The 22,737-nt window shown below is 33.1% G+C and overlaps 1 protein-coding gene across 1 annotated transcript in view; it reads right to left on the bottom strand.

The window, feature by feature from the left end:
- LOC105882300 (dachshund homolog 2) overlaps positions 1–22,737 on the bottom strand; it is a 408,214-nt gene that overhangs the window by 100,226 nt on the left and 285,251 nt on the right. Inside the window, exon 4 of the mRNA XM_075999087.1 lies at positions 14,391–14,563. Within this exon, the coding sequence (XP_075855202.1) occupies positions 14,391–14,563 (173 nt within the window). The remainder of the gene's footprint in view (positions 1–14,390; positions 14,564–22,737) is intronic.

Genomic DNA, 22,737 nt, shown 5'->3' with positions numbered 1-22,737 from the left:
ACAAATAGACAATCTAATGAAACGACTCAAAGAGCTGGAAAAAGAAGAACAGACCAACCCCAAACCCAGCAGAAGAAGTGAAATCAACAAGATCAAATCAGAACTAAACAAAATTGAAAACAGGAAAGCTATTCAGGAGATTAATAAAACAAAAAGTTGGTTCTTTGAAAAAATAAACAAGATTGACACGCCATTGGCTAAGCTAACGAAAAGCAGAAAAGAGAAATCTCTAATAAGCTCCATCAGGAATAAAAAAGGAGATATCACAACTGATCCCAAAGAGATACAAGATACAATTTATGAATACTACAAAAATCTTTATGCACACAAACTGGAAAATGTGGAGCAAATGGACAAATTTCTAGAAACACACAGCCTCCCTAGGCTCAACCAGGAAGAAATAGATTCCCTGAACAGACCAATCTCAACAGCTGAAATAGAAACAGCAATTAAAAATCTCCCTAAAAAGAAAAGTCCCGGTCCAGATGGCTTCACACCTGAATTTTACCATACTTACAAAGAAGAACTAGTACCTATCTTGCAGAAACTATTCCACAACATCGAGAAGAACGGAAACCTCCCTGACACCTTTTATGAAGCGAATATTACTCTGATACCAAAACCAGGAAAGGATGCAACAAAAAAAGAAAACTACAGACCAATATCCCTAATGAATATAGATGCAAAAATTTTCCACAAAATCTTAGCTAACCGAATCCAGACACTTATCAAAAAAATAATCCACCACGACCAAGTGGGCTTCATCCCAGGGATGCAGGGATGGTTCAACATACGTAAATCTATAAATGCAATTCACCACATAAACAGAAGCAAAAACAAAGACGACATGATTCTTTCAATAGATGCAGAAAAAGCTTTTGACAAAATTCAACACCCTTTCATGATACGAACACTGAAGAAAATAGGCATAGAAGGGACATACCTAAAAATGATACAAGCCATTTATGACAGCCCCATAGCCAACATCATACTGAATGGGGAAAAACTGAAAGCATTCCCACTTAGAACCGGAACCAGACAAGGCTGCCCACTATCTCCACTTCTGTTCAACATAGTGCTGGAAGTCTTGGCTACAGCAATCAGACAGGAAAATGGAATCAAAGGTATCCAAATAGAGGCAGAAGATATCAAACTTTCACTGTTTGCTGATGATATGATATTGTATCTAGAAAACCCCAAGGATTCAACCAAGAAACTCCTGGAACTGATCAATGAATTTAGTCAAGTCTCAGGATACAAAATTAATACACAGAAATCAGAGGCATTCATATACGCCAACAACAATCTAATTGAGAACCAAATCAAAGACTCAATTCCCTTCACAATAGCAACAAAGAAATTAAAGTACCTAGGAATATATTTAACCAAAGAGGTAAAAGACCTCTACAGGGAGAACTATGAAACACTGAGGAAGGAAATAGCAGAGGATGTAAACAGATGGAAATCCATACCATGCTCGTGGATCGGCAGACTCAATATCATCAAAATGTCTATACTACCCAAACTGATCTACAGATTCAATGCAATACCTATTAAAATCCCATGAGCATTCTTCACAGATATAGAAAAAATAATTTTATGCTTCGTATGGAACCAAAGAAGACCCCGAATATCAAGAGCAATTCTAGGCAACAAAAACAAAATGGGAGGCATTAATATGCCAGATATCAAACTATACTACAAAGCTGTAGTAATTAAAACAATATGGTATTGGCACAAAAACAGGAATATTGACCAGTGGAACAGATGTGAGAATCCTGATATAAAACCATCCTCATATAGCCATCTCATCTTTGACAAAGCAGACAAAAACATATGCTGGGGAAAAGAATCCCTCTTCAATAAATGGTGCTGGGAAAACTGGATAGCCACCTGTAGAAGGCTAAAACAGGATCCACACCTTTCACCTCTCACAAAAACCAACTCACGCTGGATAACAGACTTAAACCTAAGATATGAAACTATTAGAACTCTAGAGGAAAAAGTTGGAAACACCCTCCTAGACATCGGCCTGGGCAAAGAGTTTATGAAGAAGTCCCCAAAGGCAATCACAGCAGCAACAAAAATAAATAAATGGGACATGATCAAACTACAAAGCTTCTGCACAGCCAAAGAAATAGTCATGAAAGTAAACAGACAACCTACAGAATGGGAGAAAATTTTTGCATCCTATGCATCCGATAAGGGACTGATAACTAGAATATACTTAGAACTCACGAAAATTAGGAAGAAAAAATCAAATAACCCCATTAAAAAGTGGGCAAAGGACTTGAACAGAAATTTGTCTAAAGAAGACAGAAGAATGGCCAACAAACATATGAAGAAATGCTCAACATCTCTAATCATCAGGGAAATGCAAATCAAAACCACAATGAGATATCACTTAACCCCAGTGAGAATGGCCTTTATCAAAAAATCTCCAAACAATAAATGCTGGCGTGGTTGCGGAGAGAGAGGAACACTCCTACACTGCTGGTGGGACTGCAAACTAGTTCAACCTCTGTGGAAAGCAATATGGAGATACCTTAAAGCGATACAAGTGAATCTACCATTTGATCCAGCAATCCCATTGCTGGGCATCTACCCAAATGATCCAGTGACACTCTACAAAAAAGACACCTGCACTCGAATGTTTATAGCAGCACAATTCATAATTGCAAGGCTGTGGAAACAGCCCAAGTGTCCATCAATCAAAGAATGGATTAATAAAATGTGGTATATGTACACCATGGAGTACTATTCAGCTCTAAGAAACAATGGTGATATAGCACACCTTATATTTTCCTGGTTAGAGCTGGAACCCATACTACTAAGTGAAGTATCCCAAGAATGGAAAAACAAGCACCAGATATATTCTCCAGCAAACTGGTATTAACTGAGTAGCACCTAAGTAGACACATAGGTGCTACAGTAATAGGGTATTGGGCAGGTGGGAGGGGGGAGGGGGGCGGGTATATACATATATAGTGAGTGAGATGTGCACCATCTGGGGGATGGTCATGATGGAGACTCAGACTTTTGGGGGAAGGGGGGGAAATGGGCATTTATTGAAACCTTAAAATCTGTACCCCCATAATATACCAAAATAAAAAAAAAATTAAAAAAAAAAACAAAAAAAAAACAGAGTAGTAAACTGATACATTTCATTTATATTTAGTATGCAGGAAAATACATACTTGTCACCCAATGTATGCAAGGTAAAATCAAAAGAAATACACAAGCAAAGGAGGAGAAAAGTATCAAGTTTTTTCCCCCAATAATTCTACTCATACTTAGGAGGGATGGTAATGGGGATAGACAGCAAGATCTATTTAATCCTCATACCACATCCTTTCACTTTTTAAAAGACTAGCAATCAGTTGTGAAATTCATCCTAAACTATAATGTTTTAAAACATGTTCTCTAAATGTGTGCACACACACATCAATGAAAGGAATTTTATATATGAGGTCAAATTATTTTTGTCTTTTATTGTTGTGTTTCATTCATTCTGTGCCAAAATATGTACATAAAATGTAGGGCATTCAGTATTTGTCTTTGAACTCTAACACTGGAAATTTGCTGAAAAATGTGTAATTCAATGAACTATATGTAACTCTGACCTTTGAATGAATGGACAGGGACAAAGTTTGGCAGTTACTGTGATAAAACAAAATTGAAGACACAAAAATCACTGTGTAGTGGCAAACAGGAATCACACTTATAGCAATACATGCTACCATAATAAAAATGAAAAATTTTTGAATCCAACTGACAATGATACTTGGTCTTGCACACTTTGCCTAATGAAAAATGAAAGCTCATTCTAAATAAAAAAAATGAAAGGACATCTATATAAATAATAGAAAAGGCTATGAATAATGAGAAAAAATACAATGCTGTAATAAGGGATTCCCCCAACATGTGTAAAATTAACATATGGTAAAACAATATGAACTTAATTAGTTTACTCTTACACTCTTCCTTTGACATTTCAACAGCATATTATGTGAAACAATAAGCTAACTTTGAGAACACGATTTAGAGAGTGAATGTTAAGAGTGACAGTAACATTTTGCAAGACGCAATATTTCTGCTGTAAAATTTTGTGGCCTGCACTTTCCAAAATCAATCAAGGTTCAGTTCATTATTATTTCTGTAAGACAGCACAAAGGTCAGGCTTTTTTGACCATGTAAACCACACAAGATGAATCAGGTGTCTCGTACTGGTTAAGAATTAGGTAGGATTTTTTTTTTTTTTTTTGTAATCTGTGTGGAACTGTAATGTTTAATATCTCCTAAAATAATGAATAATTCTATGAACAATTTATTCTTTGCAAGTAAACAGACCCATTTTTCAGCCCTGTAATCAGTATACATTAATTTAGCTACTTAACTGCAATGTGCTGTGGTTCATTAGGTGGCTACTGTTGTGTCTCAGCCTAGTTAAAATTTCACAGCAAGTTAATCTAATTTTATTACAAATGAAAACACAAATGATAATGTCCTCACCATTTGCCAAATACAGGGTTAACAGTATTTGCAACAAACCAATAAGGACATTTAAATAGGAAAATTATAAATCTAAAACCCCAATCATTTTTACTCATTGATGACTTCATTTTATGGGGCTTTTATGACTTTTACAACCCTGTTACTCTTCACGTATTTCATTCCCGCCCCATCAAAAACAGCTGTAGCTCCTCTGAAACACTGTAGAAGTGTCTTCAGATTCAAAACAGCAAAGGAGAGAGATTTCCAAAATTGATACATTCTAACACACGACCAAATCCCTCTCTGCAATTAGTAAAATTATCTTCAATAACTCTAATATTAACTTTAACATGGACTTACACAGTTCAAGGAGTATGCCTAAAAAGAGTTGTTGCCGAAAATGTTGTTAATTAGTGCACACGACCCCCTCCTCTATCATATCATTTCCTTTTCTTTTGATATATATCACAAATCATTAAAAGAGATGCTCATTATATTAAATTATTTGAAAGTACATTTGAATCTTCATAAAGAGTAGGGGCAATGCTTAAAAATTCATTTTTACAAGGTTTAACACAGTCAATTTGGTTTAGGATTTAGTTTATTGGCACTAAAGTATCAACTCTGACCTCATGTAGATCCCTTATTTCATCTTAATATATTCCTTTTATCCTTAAAAATATAGTAGTATATACAGAATTTATGAAGTACTAATATACATGTGTTAAATATCTCTACCATGTGGTTATATTTATGTGCATGTATGTTCATTGCCTTTTAATAACAGCCACCTCAATGTTGACTTGTTGCCTCTAATATTTTATTATATTGATTCTCATCAAGCATTCAGTAGGATTATTAAATATATAATTTGTCTTTTTATTTTTATTTAATTTGAATTCAACTCTCACTGTAATTACTCTTCCAAATGTTAAACTATTAATGAGTTCCTAAAGGATTTAATGGCATTTCACTGCTGAGGAGTAGCTTTTGGAAGTTTATCTGAATGCTAGATATTTTATTCATGTATTTATCTTGATATTTCATACTTAATTGATGTGCTCATTCTGTGCTTTTGCCACAGTTCTGCAGAAGCAGAACAGAGTGTAGCTTGACAGACTTTAACAATAAAACCAGGGACAGCAAAATAAAGTTTGTTCATTCTCACTACTAACTTGGCCTACTACTCATTCTAGGGAAGAATTTAATGTTCAAACTTGCCATCTCTGAATAGTATTAGAAGCATCACATTTTATGGATCTTTATGAACCAATGTAAGAACTATTCTGTGTTCCACAATCACCGATTTACCATTTTATTTAAGTAAACATAGATGAATATAGCAGAGTTTTCATGAACTTAAAAAGAAAAACAGGGAAAAGGGCTCTTGATCTTAAAAATGAAAAAAATGTGATTTAGTAATTGTTAAGTTCCTTATTCCAGACTAGGAGTTATTGTCATGTATGTATTTCTTTAGTGTATTAAACAATGAATCCGTAACACTTATATTTTATCTCCAAGAGTGGTTAACTTACTACTCAGAGAAAATACTCTAGATATTGGGGGTGCTTTTACTCTGCAGTGGTTTTGAAAGCATAATATCAATCCTGAATCAGAAGAAGCAACATTATATTGTGCCGAAGAAATAATGTCAGATAGGGAATGCAACTGGAACATGTAACCATGAAAGTGTCCAATATCATATGCACACCCTATATGTGACCTATGTGATGTATGAGCAAAGTCCCCCTCACCTCTTCAATATGATGAACTTGTTCTGGAAGAGGCTAATAGATAAGGGAATCAGCCATAACATCTGTTCATAGCATATAAATCTCAAGCGGGAGAATGGATAGTTCAGTGGAAAAATGCATGGTTTCCAAATTATGTTGTGAGCTTGGAACTCTGCGCTCACCCACCCACTTACCCAAACAAACAAACACAAACAATACTCTATTCTCACTCAATGCATCTTAATCTGATGTTCTAAAGATAGTAATAGCTTTGTCTTTCCATAGAGCACTAAGAATAAGACACAAGTAGTGATTTTTCAGTGGATTTAAATTATCCCCCAAAACCCCTCTCTGTGTTGACTAATTTTAATACCAGATGTTCACATGCTAATGCCACTGCCTTGTGACCATTTCCTATCAATTCATTAATTGCCAGCTGCTCAGCCAAACAAGGAACACAGCTAATCAGATGGTATTGGTAAACAGCCAAATAACAGCTTCCTACTTAAATTTCGTAAATTTGTTATCAAAGAAAATTATGGCACACTGACATTACAAAGTTTCCCACAAATAAAGAAAAAAATGTATTATAAGACATTTAAATGTCTTATAGGGAACAGACTTTCATACCAGTCAGGTATTTCACATATTTTTGCCTTCATGATTTTGCCACATTTAGTGATATAACTGAAGGATGAATAGTCTCACAAGCCTAATGATCATAATGCAATTTCCAATTCATGTTATAGCTATATTAGTTATTAGTTACAAATGCTAATAGCTGAGCCAACACTAAAGGGATCTGAGCCAGAGCTAAAAGCTAGTATGTGCTTGGTGTAGTAATATTCATAAACTAGTTCCTGGCAAAACAACAGCAAAAACGACATGTATTTGTTTGCAATTTGTAACATATTTTTCTACTTTCAGAATTAAAGCTGATATTACTAATAATGGTTTATGTTGGAAAAAGTCCCCAAAATTTAATATTCAGTGGATTTTTAGCTTTTATTCATTCATACAACAAGTATTTATTGAGTGACTAATATGCCTTATTGGGGATGGAAGAAAGAACTATGAGTGTTTTCATATGGCATGTAGATGTCCATAGTTCAAACTAAAGACTAAATAATCCACATGTAAACATAGGAAGGTTACTTAATATAAAGTATAAATCAGATCAACTTTGCTATTAGAATGGGCACCCTTCCCCAGCCCCCACCAGAGTCCTAATCCTTCCTTTGGGGCATTGAGATCGAGGCAGCCACTATAGGTGAATGAATGCTTTCTACAGAGAGGGGCCAATACCTGTAGGTGAATCTAATGGTGGGATACTCTTGGTCCTGGCACTGATAAGAGAGCACACAGAAAAACCTACATAAAGGAAGCTACTTCTGTCTCATAGTAGCTTTTGGCTATTATATTGATTTCTACTTATTACTATTTCTATATGGATTTTTGAGTCTAAAACATATATAAAATAATATTAGCTTACATATACTCTGTACTTACTAGGTGCCAAACATTGCTCTAAATGTTTTAACATGCTTTATCTCATTTAGACTTATGTTGATGCTATGAGGTAGGTACAATTATCAACCCCATGTTATTGGGAGATGAGGCAAGCTGAGGCACATGTAGGCTAATTAATTTGCCTAAGGTCACATAACAATGAATGGTGAAAACAGTATTTAAATCCAGACAGACAGCCATTATGCCATACTGCCTCCAATGAAACCTTCTTCTAAATGCATCTTATTTGGTTAACTAGTTATCATGGCCCTAGCCAGAAATGATATATAATTCTATAAATCCTTTAGGGGGTGGGGCCCATGTCTGTTTCATGTTTGTGTTTTTGACAAAGCTATGTAAAACAGTCCTTTGCACACATTAAACATTTGCTAAATCAGTGAATTCTGTATTCTGCCTCTGTTTTCTAACAGAAAATGATGATAATAATAACACAGTAAGGCAATAGTCAGCAATAGCTACCCTTTCTGAGTAACTGCAAGGCTAACTGAAATACATTTGCTGAGTTTTTAACCTTTATCACCCTTTTCATTTCTAAGATGACTGATGGTTCTGGACCTTCCATCCACCATACTTAATGTAGTTCTGTCCAATAGAACTTTCTGTAATGATGGAAATGTTCTGTTTTTGTGCTGTATAATATGATATCCACAAGTAGCACATGGCTATTGCAACTGAGGAACTGGAATTTTAATTTTATTTAATTAATTTAAATTAAAATAGCCACACATGACTGATAGCTACCATTCTGAACAGTGTTGCTATAGTAGATATGCTCTATGCATCTAAGATTCATTTTTAATTGTTTAAATCCATGGAGATGAGAAAATCTATCGAACTCTAAGAAATATATATTTTCTTAGACCTCTAAGCTTTTAAAAGTCATATCATCCTGAGACCTTAAAGAATATCATTTTCTCTCCCATGTGTGAAAAAATAAAAAGACCACAGCAGTTGATGTGACTACACCAGCCAGGTCTATTTTACCTTGTGGTAGCTTTCTCTATTTAAGGATATTTGCAGGCCTCAGCACCTCTAATCACCAAACTTTTCTCACACTGGGATAGAAATATTAACTTACTGATAAGAGAAAATGGACCAAATGCAACTATGCTCAGCTACCTTCCAATTTGGTATGATTCTGTGTTAAAGTGGTATAATTTAAATTGGAAAATACACTATGTATTCCTTCACTTTTATAAGGATTTCTCAAACTTTTAGTTAACTTGTGCTTTTCTGAAGGAATATAAATTTGATGGGCAAACTGGTTGAAAAAGTTTGTGTTGTTATGTATTTAATGGATATAAGGGAAGATTGGCATAGAGAGTTTAATTTGATAAACATTTCTTATTTGGTATAATACTCTAAAAGTAGAGTGTAGTCTTACAGTCTGCTCAAACCAGAGTCAATCATTAAATATTCATTAATGCAGTGAGCCAGCTGTTAAATGGTTAGTAACTTAAAATCAGACATAGTGGAAATATTTATACCAAGAAAATTGGCAAATATTATAAATCAAAGGTTTTATTTTTATTTTGATTTGCCTTGTTTTTGGAGAGCTGGTTTACGGGCATATCACTGGATGCTGGCTCAAATATAAAATCTAAAACACTGACTAAGTCCATTATAGAAATCTAAGGTTTTTGTTTCCTTATGTTAAACATTATCTGACTAAGCAAATATTAAGTTCATTAATAAGTACATCAAGTGCTGTGTTTATCTGAGTCTATAAGCAAACACAACTAGACTGCCACATTATAAAAGTACATACATTCTATGAATATGTACACAATCACAGTTGTATCCATCCTATAACTTTCCTTTTAAACAACCTAAGAAATGTGAGACAAATATAGCACAGCAAAAAATCATCTACTAGTTAAAATTTTAAGCATAGAGGAGGTAGAAAAATTTAAATTATTATATATAATTACCTTTCATGTTCTGACTCAGGAACCCAGGACTCATAGGGCATAAAAGCAAACTCTGTACTAAGTTTTCAAAATAGTACATATGAGTTAATTTTGTCTGACTAAATTTTAAGAAAGAATTATATAGTTATTCTATTTATTATTTGTCTCTCTGTTATTAAATTGTAAACCTTGACAAGTACTTGACACGTAACAGGAACTCAATAAATGGAAAACAAAAACTATGGATAGACCAACAAAATTTTTAAACCAGATGCCAGTGGCTTCTTCTGATTCAATTAGTTGTTAACAAATGAATTTGCTAAATAAAATCCAAATTGTGTGGCCTGAATTAAAATGATGAAGAGTTATCATAGAAGCAAAGTATGAAGAAAGATTCATTTCACAGAAGGGAAAATTGAAGCGCAGAAAGATTATTAATAAAATAGCTGCTCTTAGACTCTTTGATTAGAAATTCTAAATGCTAGAAATAAGTATGGTTTGTATAGCCAGTCATTCACTAACTTGATATCCTTCTTCTGTGTATCATATAATCCTAACATTCAAAGCAATACTAAAAGACTAGTCAGTTTCCAATGGAAATTGTGATCAGAGTATCATGATCATCAGTGACAAGCATTAACACATGCATTAGCTTAACAGAAACCATGCTAAATAACAGTGGTGGGTGTTTAAAAGGACTCTGAAAACTTGTTTCAATATCATAGTTTTTTTTTTTCTTTTGATCTCATCTGCTTCTTTTTTTTTTCTTTCAGCATATTATAGGGGTACAAACTTTAAGGTTTCAAATAATGCCCCCTCCCCCCACAAGTCTGAGTTTTCAGCGTGACCATCCCCTAGACAGTGCACATCTCACTCATTATGTATGTATATACCCACCGCCCTCCCCCCTCCCACTTGCCCAATACCCTATTACTGTAGTTCCTATGTGTTCATTTAAGTGCTGCTCAGTTAATACCAGTTTGCTGGTGAGTATATGTGGTGCTTGTTTTTTCCATTCTTGGGATACTTCACTTAGTAGTATGGGTTCCAGCTCTAACCACGAAAATACAAGATGTGATATATCACCATTGTTTCTTAGAATCTGGGGAACTTTTCAATTGATATAGCCAAATGGGTAACTTTTACCTGAGAGTAAAAAAAAAAAATAGACAAGCAACAGGAATAATTTAAACATTGATCAGTAAGTATGATAGTTCTTTTTGTGTTTTCACAAGTTTTACATAAGTAAGCACATATTTGGGGACCTTTTTGTAATGTGCCCTAGCCTTTTACTGTATCTACCAAACTGTTAATATTGTTTTTCTGCAGATGTGTTTTAAATTCATTATACTATGCACAGCAAAGAGGGTTTTCTGAATTAGGCTATTGTGACTTCCTCTAATTTAAAGTGGATTTGTGAGAAAGAATCAAATTTCATAGTTAAGACATTTATTTCTAAATATTAAATGTTAAATTTTCTGGTCATGCATATTTTGAAAGGACAGTGTACCTCTAAATGGTGAAAATAATATAAAAGATTTCATGATTTCAATTTAGATATTGACATAAAATAATGATACTAATTTAAATATCTCTTTTATAATGTCAAATTGATAGGATTTAAAAAATCATAAATGTAAATAGGACAAATGTGTTTTTGTTTGAATAATTCCTCTATCCCCCAAGTAGAATTATGTGAATTTTCAATACATAGGTCTACCCAATGCCTGTAAGAGTCTAATAGATTGAACCTTGAAACTATGCTTCACCAAGAGTTACACTGAAAGCAAATTTTGTTGAAATATAGATCAACATAGGTGTGAAATTTATGTCCTTATAATTGGATATCATATGATAGCTGTTCTTAAAAGGGGAGTGAAACTTTGATATATAAACACTCATTTGTCAATTATTTAGAGGATTTTTATTATGGTATTTCCTATGAATTATTATTTTAAAACTAATATTTTACTATTATACAATAGCACTTTTGCAAAAACAAACAAAACTTGACAATTTTATTAAAAGCCTCTCACTATTCACTGAAATAAACTATTTTTATATTTTTTTTCTTCAATTCCCTATCATCTTCCAATGGAAATGTACTTTCGATAGACTTTAGAGAAATGTTATCAAAGGGCATTTGAATTAAATATCTCTCTCAATTTTCATTAGTCAAAGTAACTATAGGAAAGCAGATACAGTTTCTCTTCAGCATAAAATGATTTCTATGTACTTGGCAAGACTTAAATAGGCATGCGATTTATCTAAGGTCAACTTTTAAAAAACAATGTAAAATTGTACGTTTGTGACAGTTCCAACTTTCTTTTTAAAAAGGTTGCATATGCTCACATAGGTAATCCCACCATTTGGGAGGCCAAAACAGGAGGATCTTGAGGTCAGGAGTTCAAGACCAGCTTGGGCAACATAGCAAGACCCTGGCTCTACAGAAAACTTTAAAAGTTAGCCAGGCACATTGGTGCATGCCTGTAGTCCCAGCTACTCAGGAGGCTGAAGCAGGAGGATCAGGAGGATCTCTAAAGTCCAGAAGTTCAAAGCTGCAGTGAGCAGCTATGATTGTGCCACTGAACTTCAGCCTGGGTGATAGACCAAAATCCTGTCTCTCAATAAAGAAAAATAAAAAAAGGTTGTACATGAAACAGATTAACCAGCAATAAACAAAACTATATTGCTTTAATAAGCTAACAATATTGGGATTAAAGAGAAGATAATGATCCTTTCCTTTGACACTACTATAGTCATCACCACCAGTGATCAAAAATAGTAGTCATAAACCCCATTCCTAAGTGGCTCAAATTCTTCACAAAGCTACATAAAGTCCCAAACACAACAAAAAATTTTAGCCAATTCAGTCTGGTCCTTATGAAAACTAACCAAAATACTTTTGAAGAGTCATAAGCATGCCTCTATTAAAAGTATTCTTCCATCATTTCAAAGCAAGCATGACAATATCATTACTTTCAAGTGTGTTTTTGTTTGTGTTTGACAGGAAGTCTCGCTATGTTGCTCAAGATGGCCTTGAACTCCTGGGCTCAAGCAATCCTCCTGCCTCAGCCTCACAAGTAGCTGGGACTACTGGTGTACAGCATCACACCTTGCTTTGTTTTTTAATAGAATTTTTCAATTTGTATGTGGGGGTCATATTTTCTCAGTCACCATCCTGTTTCAAAATCATGGCAATTTATTCCATCTTTCACTGATAATTTTGTTCTCAAAGAAACTCTAACTCCCAGTTTATACTCTAGTCAAATATTCAAACAACAGGGCTCTGATTACTTAGGACAGTCTAACCCTTTAATAGCCATAATCTTTACAGGAAGCACATTTCTATTTGGTGACTGAAATATATGTGGAGCTTTATAAAAATGATCAATTTTTCTTTTACTTTCCTACAAAGGTTATGTTTTAAACTTTCTTCAGTGTTTTAGAAGACCCTCAAGCTGGAATCTTATTTTAAAATGAAACAAATATGTCCAGAATGTCACATTTCCTCTTCTTTCACTTCTATTTCTCCCATGCCTATCTATTACAATCGTATCAATATTGCAAAGCTGTATTCAAATCCATCAGCTGTAATGCTTTTCCTGATCCTTGCCGCCTCTCTTCTCCAAACAGGTATGATCTCTCCTCCTCTAAATTCCTGTAACACTTGGTGGTTCTCTTATGTTATTCATCACTGCCCTGTTAGTACAAGTTAAATGGGTACTTGTTTGTCTCACATTTGAGCTTGTGAGCTCCTGGAAGTAAGGGAGTATGTCTTATTTATAAATTTACCATAATGCCTAATATACTAACATGTATATATCAAGGATATAATATTTTTTTCAGTAAATGAAGGAATAATTTATGGGTTGCTGTGATTAACTATAGTCTTAGGATCCTACATACCCTTATATCACCTCATCACAAACATAAAAACAAACTCAAAAGCCTAATTCATGTGATACTTGGAAAGAGGGGAAAGAGGATATGTGCCAAACTAGGGAACAGAATGAAGGATTATAAAATATCCTTTGTGTTTCATTACCCAATGGCCATAAATTTTTGAAAAAATAGTATTCTAATAATGATAATGCAATAAATTATCATAAATATTTGTTTAATGTTTCACAAGTTTTAACATGTATTTTATATTATCTGTAGACAGCCAATGAAATAAGTAGTATAGATTTATTAAGTATGACTTTCATTTTACAGTTGAGGAAGCATATTCAGGCAGGTTAACCATCGTATCCAAGGTCATTCAACTAAGTGGCAAATCAGAATTGGAACCTAAGTCTGTCTGACAATAAGTCCTATATGGTATATTATACCTCACAGTTGCCTCTCAAACTCCAAAAGGATGCACAGTGTTTACTTTGTTTCACACCAGCAATGGGAGTGGTTTTTGCACACTCCTCTAGTCTCTGATTATTCTGCCCATACCTTCTACATTGTGCACACAATTGCAAGATAAGAAGCTAGAATTAAAAGGAAGAGTTGTGGCCATGGAATGAAAACAAACAATCACCACCAAAAACAAAACAAAACAAAAAAAGCCTGGCAGGCCTAGTCAGAAACAACTAAACTCATCAATACTGTATGTTAACCAACTGAATCAATGAGCTGTGTGTTACTAGTGAACATCGAGTGGGATTGCTAATATTTTCCAAAATTTGCATGTAATTAACACATTTGTCCTCTTCCAGATTGTGATTCTTACCTTTATAACAGAAGTACCAGCTCTGGAGAGAGGACTGTGAATCTGGGCTGCAGCAGCCATATTGGCAATAGTATTGAGATGGTTCATCTGATTCATTGCCATGGCAACTGATGCAGGAGGTAAGCTGACTGGAAGTAGGGGATGAGGCATCATCATAAACGGCAGATCCAGCCCTAAAACAGACAATGCATGTTAAATTTGTTAGACTATGAGTCTATAAAATAATTTGTAAAAAAGCATGTAAATTAATTTGTGTTGGCTTTTTTAAAAATCAAATTTTATTGTATTATCCTATCCCTTTGGGCCATTAATAGTACATATGATATATTATACTGTTTAATAATTTTTTAAATCCTCCTATATCCACACTGTTTTATTTCAGAATATTATGGGGGTACAAACATTTGGGCTACATATAATGCCTTTTAATTATAAATATGCTTTGTTCTTGCTTTCACTCACAAAATATTTATAAGATGCACTTTTCCCCATAAAAACCAACAAAAATCTTTAAGCCAAACATCATTGCATTTAAAAAATAAGAACTTTCTTTTTAATCATTACTTTATTCTCATTCAATTAAAACATTATAATGATAATCTATTGATATGTTGATAATTTCCAGCTTAACATTTTCTTTAAAAGACATAATGTAGGTACTGGTAAGGCAGGGTGTAGATTCTCTCAACTTCAGAATTATTGAATAAAACAAGACTTGGAATATATTATATCCTTTTAAATATAAATCTCTGAAATGAATGCTGATAGCTCTAATTTGAAGTCTTTGTCAATAAAGAATAACTTCCCTACCAAAATATCAACCCCTTTAAGAGTTTAATAACAAATATCAATACTGTTGAGTAGGAATTCCATTTGTTTTCTTATGCAAGTTGAAGTAACTTTTACATATTTGAAACATCTTAAAGAAGATATTTAAAGATCTTGAAAATATCTTTCAATTATCAACCACATTCCATTTGTGGTAGCCACAGATACATAATCATGTAAAAGGTAACATACTAAAATAATTGTCTACTTATCCCTTATCAGGTTGGGATTTGTGAGAGGAAAGACCTTTGAACAGAGGCTAGGGAAAGTTAGCCTAACATTATGAATGTTAACATGACTATAAGTACACCATAGCACTTTACAATTTATTTTATTTATTTATTTATTTTACAATATATTTTAAAATATTGCCTCTACAGTAATCATGCCCTATTTTGGACAGAACCCTCCAAAACACTTATCTTTAATATATGTTCTAAAATATCCTTGCTTATAATTTTTCTAAATTATTATAGACTACAGAAATTCTATGATGGGCAACATTTATGTTGATCCTACACAAAATTATCAGTTATTAGTAACAGGCCTTTTTTTCTTTTTGTCATCCCTTTAATTTTTCTAGTTTCCCATATCATAATAGAAAAAGAGAACATCTGTGAATCTATAGGAAGTATATTCAAAGGGCCCCTAAATCTCATTCCTCATAACAACAGTGGCAGAAATACAAACATTCAAAACATGTTGTTTTAGGACAAAAATTTTCTCCCACTGTGTGATTTGTCTTTTCATTCTCCTAACAGTGTGTTTCACAGAGTAGTTATCCATTTTAATGAAGTCCAATATTAATGAAGGTTAAAAGAAGAAAGTGATGTTAATTTATTTGAGGTCCATCTCCTGATTTCAAATATAATTGTTGATTTAAAGCTGTTAACAAGAAAGTGCAAAGGCAGCACAAAGCAATGAAATACACTTCCAGATAAGACAGATTTCATATGACACTAAAGTAATCATCTCAATTAAGGAATTTCTAAATAAAGAATACATCAGTCAGCTATCAGTTTTCTGATGAAGATAGCCACAAAATGCAGTGTTATCAGCATCCGATAAAGGGCTGATAACAAAAGTCTATCTAGAACTTAAAAAAAATCAACAAGAAAAAAATCAAACAACCCCATCAATAAATGGGCAAAGAAAATGAACAGAAACTTTTCTAAAGAAGACAGAATAATGGCCAAAAAACATATAAAAAAATGCTCAACATCTCTAATGATTAGAGAAATGAAAATCAAAACCACAATTAGATATCACCTAACCCCAGTGAGACTGGCCTCTATCAAAAAAATCCCAAAACAAGAAATGCTGGTGAGGATGTGGAGAGACAAGAACACTCTTACACTGCTGGTGAGACTGCAAATTAGTGCAACCTCTGTTGAAAAGAATTTGGATCCAGCAATAGCACTGTTAGGCATCTACCCAAAAGAGCAAAATATATTCTGTAATAAAGACATCTGCACCCGAATGTTTATGGCAGCACAATTCACTATTGCAAGAAGGTGGAAATAACCCAAGTGCCCATCAATTCATGAGTGGACTATTCAAATTTGGTATGTGTATACAATGGAATATTACTCAATTATAAGAAATGACAGTGATCTAGTACGTCTTATATTTTTCTGGATTGAGCTTGAGCCCATTATCTGAAGTGAGATATCACAAGATCAGAATGGGCTCCACATGTACTCACCATCAAATTGGTACTGACTGATTAACACTATGGTGCTCATATGGTAGTAATATTCTCCAGGGATTAGGGGTTGGGGTGGGGGTGGTAAACTCACAATTAATGGACATGGTGAGCATTGTAGAGGGGAAGGGCATGCCTATAACCCTCACTTGGGTGAGGCAAAGACATAAAATGTAATCAGAATGTTTGTACACTCATAATATCCTGAAATAAAAAAAAATGCAGTGTTATCAGAATTACACATGGATAAAAACAAACCTAGAAACTGAAATTCTGCATGGAATTCGAGAAAGGGATAATTCTCCATATTTTCTATGACTCTATATCCCAGAGAATATCAATAAAATATTTTAAACTTTTCTTTTATCAGTGTTTACTTATGGCTCATGATCTTTAAATCCTTTTTTCAGAGCAATCAACCAAACCAGACATATCTGCTATGAAACCTCTTTCCTGGGATTAATAATTTATCAGAGAAGAATAACATAAAGCTTAATTCAAAGCTGAATTCAAAATGGCCTTCCCCAACATCTTATATTCATTTTATTGTTACAAATTTTATTTTAAATTATGAATTATAATTATATATATTTATGGAGTACAAAGTGATGTTATGATATAGGTATATAAGGTATGATGATTAAATCAACCTAATTAACATATATATAACCTCAAATAATTATCATTCTGGAGAACGTTATGGTAAATGAAATAAGTCAGGCACAGAAAGACAAATACAGCATTATTTCACTTATATGTGGAACCCACTCCCTTTTAAACCAAAAGTTTGTTTTTAGTTAGCCTTCCAAAGTTACTTAGATGCATATGTATTTCATCATGTACTCATCATATAACTTATGCTGTAATGAGATATTTTATATCATATATTAAGTTAATCACTATTTATCTTTCCCCAAAACCTTCACATTATGCTTAACATAGTAATAGCCACCAGTGACCTAAATAGGTTTCTATATAAGGCTGTCATTAACCACAAACTCAAGATAATTATAGACTTCAGTCCTTCTTTGTGTACACAGTGCTTCAGTGGAAAATTGACCAAACTGTAAATGAAAAGTCACCATCAGTGCCTCCCTTTACTTTTCAAATGCTTGTTCAATTTACATATCCCTTAACAGTGTAACAATCTTTCCTCATTCTCTAAGGATTTTCAGCATCACCCAGATGCCATCTGGCCATATCAAGAAATATGCATACTTAAAGTCCAATTGACATGCAAAGTAAATGTAAGCTACTAAAAGAATTTAACCACCAGCCGAAAGTTTAAAAATATAATTCATCAGACATTTCAAATGATAATGAAGGACTTAAAAGTCACACTTTCAGGTCATGACCTGCAATAGCTAACCATCAATTGACTATAATGCCCTGGACTCTAAAAGTTAATATTTACATTACAGGCCAGTTTAATAGTGACCCCACCTGAGTTCCACATGCAAAGTATATGCAAATACTGAATTATTTAAGTGAACCTTTTCCCAAAGCTGAAAACATTAAATTAAAAGTCAACAATAGTGCACACATTCCAGCAATCTGGCTCACTTAGTCACATGCCAAATATATTCACAGCCTTAATTGTATGGTAATGAAGACAAATGCTGTTCTAAAAATCATCAAAATGGATCGTCTCTTTCCTGTCAACCTCAAGAACATCATACAAGCTACTGTAAGCATCATTTTTAATGCATCCTGGTATTCCAACAACTCCTATACTTTTTTACATAAGTGCACAGTACCACCTCCTCCTAGCCACGAAGGGTACAAACTTCAGTAATCCTCTAATTCTTCCCCTAAATCCCAGATTGATTTGCTTTCTAAGTCATGTTGATCTCTATAATATCTTCCCATTTCTACAGTGATTGCCAGGCATCAATCACTTCACACCAGTACTCTGTCTTCCTGAATGGTCTTTCTGGGGCTTTTCATTTGTCTTTCCACTCCGATTTTAAGACTCCCAGTGATTACTTACTGCTTCTAGAATAAAATACAAATTGTTTTATTTCATCAGAAATTACCTTTCTAGTTTTGATATTTCATTATGTTCCTCTATGTATGCTCCACTGAACTATATGCAGTTCTCTACAGTTTGAATTCACCTTAGTCTTCACTCATGTTGATGCCTCTGGAATATGCCCCTCTAACCTGATTTATTTACCTATGGTAAAAGTTTTCTTCTTTAAAAAAAAATAGCAGACTATTTTTAGAGCAGTTGTAGATTCACAGAAAAACTGAGCAGAAATTATGGAGAATTTCCTTTTACCTCCATTCTGCCAGCACTTATTGCCCCTCTTATTAAATCGTGTATTAATATGGCATATTATTACAATTGAAAAATCAATATTGATACCTTATTATTAAATAAAGTCCATAGTTCGTATTAGAGCTCATTTTTTTGTTTTGTACATTTCTATGGGTTTTCAGAAATGCATAATATTATGTATCCACCATTATGTTATCAAACAGAATAGTTTCACTATGGTAAAAATCCTCTGTGCTCTGCCTATTCATCTCTCCCTCCTCCCTAACCTCTGATCATTTTACTGTCTCTATAGATTTGCATTTTACTGAATGCCATATACTTGGAATCATACTCCATTTAGCCTCTTCAGATGGGCTTTTTTCACTCAGCAATTTGCATTTAAAGTTCATCCAAATCTTTTCAAGATTGACAGCTCATTTGTATTTATTGCTAAAAACTGTTCATGGTATGGATGTACTACAGTTGGTTTAATCATTCACCCATAGAAGGATACCTTGGTTGCTTCTAAGTTTTAGCAATTATGAATAAAGTTGCTATAAACTTTGGTTATGTAGGTTTTTGTGTGGAAATACATTTCTAATTCAGTTGGATATACAGGGAAGACAATGTTTAGCTTTGTAAGAAATAGCCAAAATGTTTTCCAAAGTGGTTATACCATTTTTCACTCCCACCAGCAATGAATTCAAAGTTCCTATTGCTCCAAATCATTTTTGACAATGGATGTCAACAATTTTAGATTTTAGGTGTTGCAGGGATATTTTGTTGTTTAAATTTGCAATTCCCAATGACATATGATGTTGCACACATTTTCATGAGGTGTCTGTTCAGGTCTTTTGGCCATTTTTTAAACTGGGTTGTTTATTTCTTATTATTGAGTTTTAAGAGTTCTTTACAAATATTCCATCAGCCCCTTATCATATATATGTTTTGCAAAGATTTTCTCCCACTCATTGATTTGCCTTTTCATTCTTTCAACAGTGTGTTTCACAGAGCAGTTAAGTTTAATAAAGTCCAACTTATAATTTTTTTTAAGGATCATGCTTTTGGTATGTATCTAAAAACTTACTGTCAACCTAAGATCACCTAGATTCCCTCTGATGTTATCTTCTAATAGATTTAGAATTTGCAATTTACAGTTAGGTCCATGATCCATTTTGAGTTAATTTTTGAGAAGGGCATATGGTCTGTATCAGGTTCATTTTTTTGCATGTGGACTTCCAATTGTTTCACTGTTAAGTTGTTGAAATAATTATGATCTCTCCATTGAATTGTGTTTGCTCCTTCATCATATATTAATTAATTGTCTTTGTGTGGATCTATTTATAGACTCTCAATTCTGTTCTATTAGTCTATTTGTCTACTCCTTTGTGAATACTACACTGTCTTTATCACAGTAGTTTTATGGTAAATCATGAAGTAGTACAGTCCTCTAACTTTGTTCTTCTTCAATATTGTGTTGGTTATTTTGGGTGTTTTGCTTAGTATATTAATCAGTTTGTCAATATCCACAAAATATCTTCCTTACATTTTTATTGGGATTGCACTGAATCTATAGATCAAGTTGAAAATAAGTGATATCCTAATGAAATAGAATATCTCTCCACTTATTTAGATATTCTTTGATTTCTTTTATCAGAGTTTATAGTATTACTTCTGTGGATCTTATACATATTTTGTTATGTTTATGCTCAAGTATTTTAATTTTTGTTGCTAATGTAAATAATGTATTTTTAATTTCAAATTGTAATTGTTCATTGCTGGTATATAAGACATCAATTAATTTTAGTATACTGATTTTTGTATCCTACAATCTTGATATAATCCCTCATTAGTTCTAGAAGACTTTTGTATGAACTCTTTGGAATTTTTTTACACAATAATGTCATATTTGAACAAAGACAATTTCTTTTTTCATAATCTGTATAAATTTATTTCCTTTTCTTGTCATATTGTATTAACTAGGACCTCAAGTACAATGATGAATAGGAGTGGTGAGAGGGGACATTCTTGTCTTATTCTTAGAGGAAAAGCATCTAGTTTGTCACCATTAAGTATAATGTTAGCAGTAGGTTTTCATAAATGTTCTTTTGCAAGTTAAAGCAGATCCTCTCTATTCCTATTTTCTAAAAATTGTTATTATGAATTAATATTATATTTTGTCAGATGATTTTTCAGCATCTTCTGTTAGGATCATATAATTTTTCTTCTTTTGGCTACTGATGTGACAGATTACATTAACTGATTTTAGAATGTTGAAACAGCCTTGCATACTTGGAATAAATCACATTGGTCATGGGATGAAATTCTATTTATACCTTGTTTTCTTCAATTTGTTAATATGCTGTTAATGATTTTTATATTATTTTCACGAAAGATATTGGTCTGTAATCTTTCTTTCTTGTGCTGTCTTTCTCTGGTATTTTGGTAATTCAAGCCTCATAGAATGAGTTAGGAAATATTCCTTCTGTTTCTATCTTCTGGAAGAGATAGTAGATGATTAGTATATTTTCTTTCTTAAATGTTTGGGTAGAATTCATCTCTGAACCCATCTTGGCCTGGTGCTTTCTATTTTGGAAGGTTATTAATTATAAATTCAATTTATTTAGTGTGTATATATATAAGTTTTCAGATTATTTATTTTTTCTTATCTGGGTACTGGTAGATTATATTTTTTTAAGAAATTGGCTTATTATATTCAGGTTGTGGGCATAGATTTGTTCAAAATATTCCTATATTACCTTTTTAATACCCATGGGATAAGCAGTGATGGTCTCTCTTTCTTTTCTGATATTAGTACTTTCTGTCTTTTCTCTTTTTCTTAGTTATCCTTGCTAGAGGTTTATTGATTTTATTGGTCTTGTTAAAGAAACAGCTTTTGGTTTCATTGATTTTTTTGGCATTGATTTAGGTTTCCGTATCATCAATTTCTGCACTAATTTTTATCATTTCTTTTGCTAACTTTAAATTTAATTTTCTCATTATTTTTAGTTTCTTCATGTGGAAATTTAGGTTAATTATTTTATCTATTTCTTCCTTTTAATATATTAATACAATGGTAAATTTTCCTCTAAGCATTGTTTTTGCTACATCCCACAAATTTTGATAAGTTGTACTTTCATTTACTTTAAAATACTTTTAAATTTCTCTTGAGGGCTCTTTGATGCATATGCTATTCAGAAGTGTACTGTTTAATCTCCAAATATTGTTTGATTTTACATATTTCTGCTATCAATTTGTAGTTTAATTTCATTATGACTGAGAGCATACTTTGTATGTTTTATATACTTTTAAAGGTGTTAAAGTGTATCCTATGATGCAGAATGTGTTCTATCTTTGTGAATGTTCCCTATGTATTTATGTATTCTTCTTCTGTGAAGTATTCTAAAATATTCACTAGATCCAGTTGATTAATGGTGTTGTTCAATTCAAGTATGCCCTTTCTGCTGGATCTGCCTATTACTTATAGATGGATGTTGATGTTTCCAACTCTAATAATAGATTCATCTATTTTTCCTTGCAGTTCTGTAAGTTTT

Source organism: Microcebus murinus, chromosome X, assembly GCF_040939455.1.
Source record: "Microcebus murinus isolate Inina chromosome X, M.murinus_Inina_mat1.0, whole genome shotgun sequence".
Taxonomy (NCBI): domain Eukaryota; kingdom Metazoa; phylum Chordata; class Mammalia; order Primates; family Cheirogaleidae; genus Microcebus; species Microcebus murinus.
This window is presented reverse-complemented; position numbering and strand designations above follow the sequence as displayed.